Below are 6,000 nucleotides of genomic sequence, written 5' to 3'. Positions count from 1 at the left end.
CCACTGCTTCAGAATTCCCCCAGGAGTAGAAGTTCATCACAGCACCCTGCCCGCAGAGCCAGGTTATGGCAGAGTGCGGCACACAAGGCTGCAGGGGGGAGGGGTGTCACAGACTAGGGTTCAGAATGGTTAGTGGGAGGGACAGACTGGAGCATGGGCTCAACAGCTAGTGGGATGACAGTGGTGAGCCTGGGAATGGGGGCTGCAGAAACCCATGGCGTTGGGGGATGCAGGGACAGGGACAGACGTGCCTGGCTGAATGGGAGAGGCTTGGGGTCAGCATGGGGAAGGCTTCCCAAATCCCTAACAATTCTCCTCCCCTGCCCCCACAAAAAAACCCAAAAAACCCTCCCACCCACATCCAATAAGCTCCTTCCCTCTCCCTCATCTCCTCCATTACCCAACTCACCCAAGCATTTGGACTGCTTCTGACAGGTGAAGGAAACACAGTTCTGTATTGTAATTTAAACTAATTACACAAAGTTCAGTATTAACATGCCTAGTAAGGAATTGATTTGTATATAAAAAAAATTTTTTTTTTTACCAGAATCTTTATTTTTTTGGTCTGTATTGTTACAAACATACTTGCTGATAGATATTTTGAAATAAATTACCAAAATAATCGAAACGGGCACGATTATATTGTGTTATTTTGACAAATGAATATGCAGAATTTTGCAGAATTTTCAAATATTGTGTGCAGAATTTTTATTTTTTTGGTTCAGAATTCCCCCATGAGTAATACACAAATTAATTTAATATACAAGTAAAAGAGGACTAAAAAGGTTAATATTGACTAACAATGTTTATTTGCAGAAAACATCTCTTCAGGATATTCCTCAAAAACATGTTGGAAAAAAGAAGCTCCATTTAAGAATTAAAAGGAACAATTCGGCAAAATTTCTCTATCTACAGTAAATTCTTTAAACAAGTATCAAACATACTATTAGCAATATAGATACATTTGTGCATTAAAAATCTATACAACGTCCTTTTCTCTCCCAATCTCCATAACGAGTAGGTTCAGGGCCTTTGGGTCCACCCTTTTCCTTTGTAGTAGGATTGATGTCATCTGGAAATTCTACAACAATATGGAAATTTAAGAGGCTGGACAGCCATCTGCCTTGGATGGTTTAGACAACAATTCCTGCATTTTGGCAGGGGGTTACACTAGATGATTCTTGTGGTCCCTTCCAACTCTATGGTTCTATTTTTATCATCTTTTTTAATCTATGATTTAAAGACCTATAAAGTTGGCAGATACAGCACAAAGGTAAAAATTCCACAGTGTAACATGTTTGTATCCATTTATAACAAAAGACCGATCTTGATTTAAAAAATAAATAATTTAGGTTAATGCAATAGCAATTTCACGAAGCCTGGAGTTAAAAATCTTAGCCACAATTATCAAACATAATCTACAGTCAGGAACCTAATACCATAATTAGGCACCTTAATAAAAGTGACCTGACATTCAAAGATACTGAGCATTCACAACTACCACTGAATTCAAAATGAGAATTTACTTCATTGAATAGGAGCTACATGTGCTTGGCACCTCTGAAAATCAGTCCACTTTTCACTTTTGCTTAGATCCCTAATTTTAAGCACCCAAATCTGAAAATTTTGGCCAAGATTCATTCTGTCTATATTTCTTTTCTTTTTTTTTTTTTTGTGAGAGTGGGTAGACATCTCGGTTTACATAAAAACAACTGAGTTTTCACACAAGTAATAATTTCTACCAGAAACTGTATGTGGATTGCTATTGCTTTTATAAAGAAGGCACCAGGTACTATGACGGTGGACAGAAGCATAAAACCCTAAACCAGACAGATAAGCTAAAAAATTAGAAATACATCTTTAACTTAAATATATTTAAATGTGCCTTATTGTGTTGTCTTGTTCAGCATCTACATGGATTTTTAAACGTCAAAATTTGCATATGATTTCTGGCATGGGTAGCAGGAGCACAAATGCTTCATCTCTATTTAAAATGAAGCTATAAAACTTATCAAAATATCTAAGCAGCAGCAGTATCTCAAGAGACTCCTCACTGGCAGTGACAAAACAGCAATGGATAGCGAATGGTTAGTTTAAGTCCTAATTTACGATCCGGTTAGAAGCCAGCATACAAGAACTGAGCTATTGGCCTTCTAACTGATGATTGTTGCAGTGTCAACAGCAGTAAGCCCAGGCACAGGGAAAATAAAAACCTCAAGGATTTTTCTGGCTTAGCCCTAAACACAGAACCCCTAAACATGAACAAAACAAAACAATTATGGATTTGTTAAATTAATGTCAGTAGTTGCATTTACGTATTTTGGGGGAAAAGGATACAAGACAGAATCAGAATAAGTACTTCTCTCTGATTACACGATCTCTCCAAATCTGAATAAATCCTGATGGTAATCACAGTCCAATACTGCTCACAGCCTCAGGCATTCCTCACGTATTTTTTAAATCATTTACATAACACTCTAAATGTTTATGGTATTTACAGATATGTAAAAAAAGCCATGCACTTGACAGCTTAAAAGTAAATTAAATAGAATTTGTGCCTTATAATCAGACTAAGAAATAGACAACAAAAGGCAACTGATCATGGTTCTATGGATGGGTGTGGCTACAGATGAAACATGCTATATGAGTTTACCTGTTTTAGGCCAAAAGGAATGGCTCCTAAAAATGCATGTGTACACTCACATAGTTCATACTTATTTTCTTGTGATTAATAGCAATAGTAACACTCTAAGGTCCCAATCCTACAAGAACTTCCACATGGAAGGGGGAGGAATAGCTCAGTGGTTTGAGCATTGGCCTGCTAAACCCAGGGTTGTGAGTTAAATCCTTGAGGAGGCCATTTAGGGAGCTTGGGCAAAAATTGGGGATTGGTCCTGCTTTGAGCAGGGGGTTGGACTAGATGACCTCCTGAGGTCCCTTCCAACCCTGATATTCTATGATTATCACTACAGAAGGAACCCCACTGAAATCAAGTGCAAGGGGCTTTACAGGACCAATGCCTAAAAGTAGCAGTTCATATATTAAAAGGAGTTGGTGCTCTGATGCTTTTGTTTTACTACCACTGTATACAACTCAGTCATAGAATTTGTGGCCAGAAGGAATCACCAGATCATCTATTCTCACCTTGCAGTGCACTATAAAATAGACTAAAATGGCATTTAATGCTAGCTATGAACATTATATAGCGTGTTTCAGAGTTCTCCTATGTAAGGCCTGATCCCGAGAAGTGCTGACATCCACAGCTCACATAAGATTTGGAGGCACTCAGCATCTCTCTGGATCAGGCCTTTAATTAGTACTTTTTTTCCTTTTTTAGAAAAACCATGACTTACTTTCCAGTGGTTCCCTCTCTCTATTGGACTCCTCTGGTTCATCAAGATGACCTACTGGTAATTTTGATTTTTTAGGCGATTTCTGTATAGGTTCAGACTTTCCTTCCACATTAGAACTAGTTCTCCTCAAGGAGCTGCACAGCAGAGCTGGCCCTATCAAACAAATGCACATTAACATGTAAGTTTGTTAAAATGTAACAGTTTTATGCTGAATAACTGCATCAACCAGTGTTTAAAAATCCGCATAGAAACTCACTCAACTCCACCTACTAGAGAATGAAGCATTCATTCTGGGCAGGAGCACAAAAAGATTTAATATTCAATGTGCAGAAAGTCCTAAGACGTCAGTGCACTTTCTTAATTTTAGACCTTAGAAGCAGATACCGAAAGAAACAGTGTTCTAGTGTATATCTTGGCTCTCAAACTTGATAAGGTTATAAACCACTTGAAGCAGTCAAGATAATCAGTATGCTGGCATGTTCTAATGAACACATTTTCCCCTCAGGAGTGGGCTTCGACTTCCTCTCAGCAGCCTCTGGATGGGGTGGTCTACTCCCAGCAGCCAGTGGCAGGTGCTGGGACACTGTGCAGCCCCTTGCTACAGAAGCAAAGCAATTCCAACCAAAGCCTTCAGAGAGGAAACAGAGACAAAAGTGAGGAGATCTGAATTCAATCTAAATTGTATAATCAAGATGTACACACAAAATTAAAAGAAAAACATTGATTTTCTCAGAAAGCCCCATCAACATTTAGAAAGTGAATTGGGGAAACATCTGGCAAAAGCCCCACTTCACAATTAATCACAGCCAAGTCATGTGTGAAAACCTGTCAGTTCATCAAATCACAGCGCTATAAACATACAGCTCAACACATGTATGGAAGCAGAATGTCTGCAATGAAAATGAGCTGTCATTTTAAAAAAATCCAGTAAATGCCTAGATATGTTTGGAGATCGTTATGGATATGGAAGAATATGAACACTTTTTAAACAGTACACGACGGGAGAGAGTTTAAAAAACAAAAGGAAATCCTTCCTCAAGGAAACCTCCACGATATACGATGACCAATGCAAGGCAGAAAAGCTGTACAGTTTACAGAGCAAAAGCTAGGGGACAAATCCTTTTAACTCCCCTCTGCCCTAACTCCACAGACATCTCCCCGATGCTGAACCTAGTGGGGCCCTCCAAAATAATTCAATTCAGATCAAAATACCATGCTTGATGCGCAATGTGTTCCTAAGCTGTTCAGAGGGCCGCAAAGCCACGGGCTGCTGCAGAGGGAGCTGCCTCAGGCAGCACCAAGCCAGGTCTTCTCTGGCAAAGGGGGGCTTCCGGCCTGGACCCCTGTCTCGCTGGTCAGTGCCCAGTGGGGACGGGGGCCGCAGCCTGGCCTCGATGCAGCTGCTGGAGGCCAACCCCAAGAGCAGCGACGCCACCAGCTGCGCCGGGGTCGGAGCCGCCGTGCCGGGCCTCCAGCAGCAGGCGCAGCCAGAGGGGAACCGCCACGCAGAGCCCCCAGCAGCAGGCCCGAGCCACGCAGCTGCAGCGGCCCAGGGCGTGCTCCGCCCTCAGCGCCGCCGCGGGGGCCTGGGCCCGGGCTCGGGCCCTTGCACGCTGCGCCCGGAGCGGCGCATCAGGCAGCTCCAGCCGGCCCGGCCCCACCCTACCCTAGCCGCTTACTCGTCGCTCGGCCCAGCAGCAGCCGCAGAGCCATGCCGCGCCGCTCCCCGCCGAGCTGCGGAGGACGCCAGGCAGGCAGGGGCGAGGCCAGGCCTGAGCCTGCGCGGCAGCCGGCTGAGAAACGTTGCGGGAGGGGGGCAGCGCGGGGCGGGACAGCTGCGGACCTGGGGCTTTCCCGCCCGCCCGGCTCTTCGCGCCCCCCAAATCGCTCCCTGTTCCTTCCTCCGGCCCCGCAGGCGGGTGACGCGTGTCGGGGGCTCTGAGGAAGGTCGCGACCCTGCCGCTGTTCCCCGTCCGATTCACGGCTCTCCCCAGAGCTGGGGGGTGCGGGGCTCAGGGCTGCAAGGTAGCGCTAGCAAAGCGGTGTTTACAGCACATTTCTCATAAACCACTCCGTGATTCCCTCCACTGCTCGCATTAACAACGAAGCGTGTTGAAGTCAAGGGAAGTTTCCGATGCGGAAGGGACACAGAACCAGGCCAGAACTATCCCCTTCAACTTCACAAAGCCCTCAGCTACTCCAGTCAGTGAGAGGTGCTTCAGAAATACTTGTAAACGGCCCCCCTCTCCCTCCATTAGGGCCCTCTCTGAAAAGAGTAGAAAAACCTATTCTGTGCAGTAAGTGCAAGAAATGCTTCTAGCGTGATGAAGAGTCAAGAGGATTATGGGTGGCACCACTCAAACAGAAAAATTGTTACAGTCCCCTTCCCCTCCAGGGAAAATAAAAGTCTGGAGAATTTAGGTAGAGGAACACACAAAAGCATGTCAAGAAGATAAAACTCCTACTGTCCCCTTATCTACAAACAGAAGGTACCACTCTTCACTAAATGAGCATGACTCTCTTCTGTGGACACTCAAATTGAAGTCTCTTGGTTTAGCTTAAGTTACTTCCTGATCAGAGTAAGTGAAACCAATATAAAGCATGCTTAAATCAGTCTGAGAAAGTGTCCACACCATAAGACTTAAGT

The 6,000-nt window shown here is 44.0% G+C and overlaps 1 protein-coding gene across 2 annotated transcripts; it reads right to left on the bottom strand.

Moving 5' to 3' along the window:
• Positions 1-381: 381 nt before the first annotated feature.
• Positions 382-5,186, bottom strand: SDHAF4 (succinate dehydrogenase complex assembly factor 4). 2 transcript variants are annotated; one of them, XM_074947928.1, is made up of 3 exons: positions 3,624-3,959; positions 3,354-3,506; positions 382-1,081 (listed from the first exon to the last, which is right to left on the bottom strand). In XM_074947928.1, exons 1-3 carry the CDS (start codon positions 3,640-3,642, stop codon positions 972-974), a joined length of 282 nt encoding a protein of 93 aa, XP_074804029.1. In that variant the 5' UTR covers positions 3,643-3,959; the 3' UTR covers positions 382-971. The 2 variants fall into 2 exon arrangements, with proteins under 2 accessions (XP_074804029.1, XP_074804028.1); XM_074947927.1 differs by lacking the exon at positions 3,624-3,959 and adding an exon at positions 5,033-5,186 and having other exon boundaries at positions 389-1,081.
• Between the last annotated feature and the right edge of the window lie 814 nt (positions 5,187-6,000).

This window comes from Natator depressus, chromosome 3 (genome assembly GCF_965152275.1).
Source record: "Natator depressus isolate rNatDep1 chromosome 3, rNatDep2.hap1, whole genome shotgun sequence".
NCBI lineage: Eukaryota > Metazoa > Chordata > Testudines > Cheloniidae > Natator > Natator depressus.
This window is presented reverse-complemented; position numbering and strand designations above follow the sequence as displayed.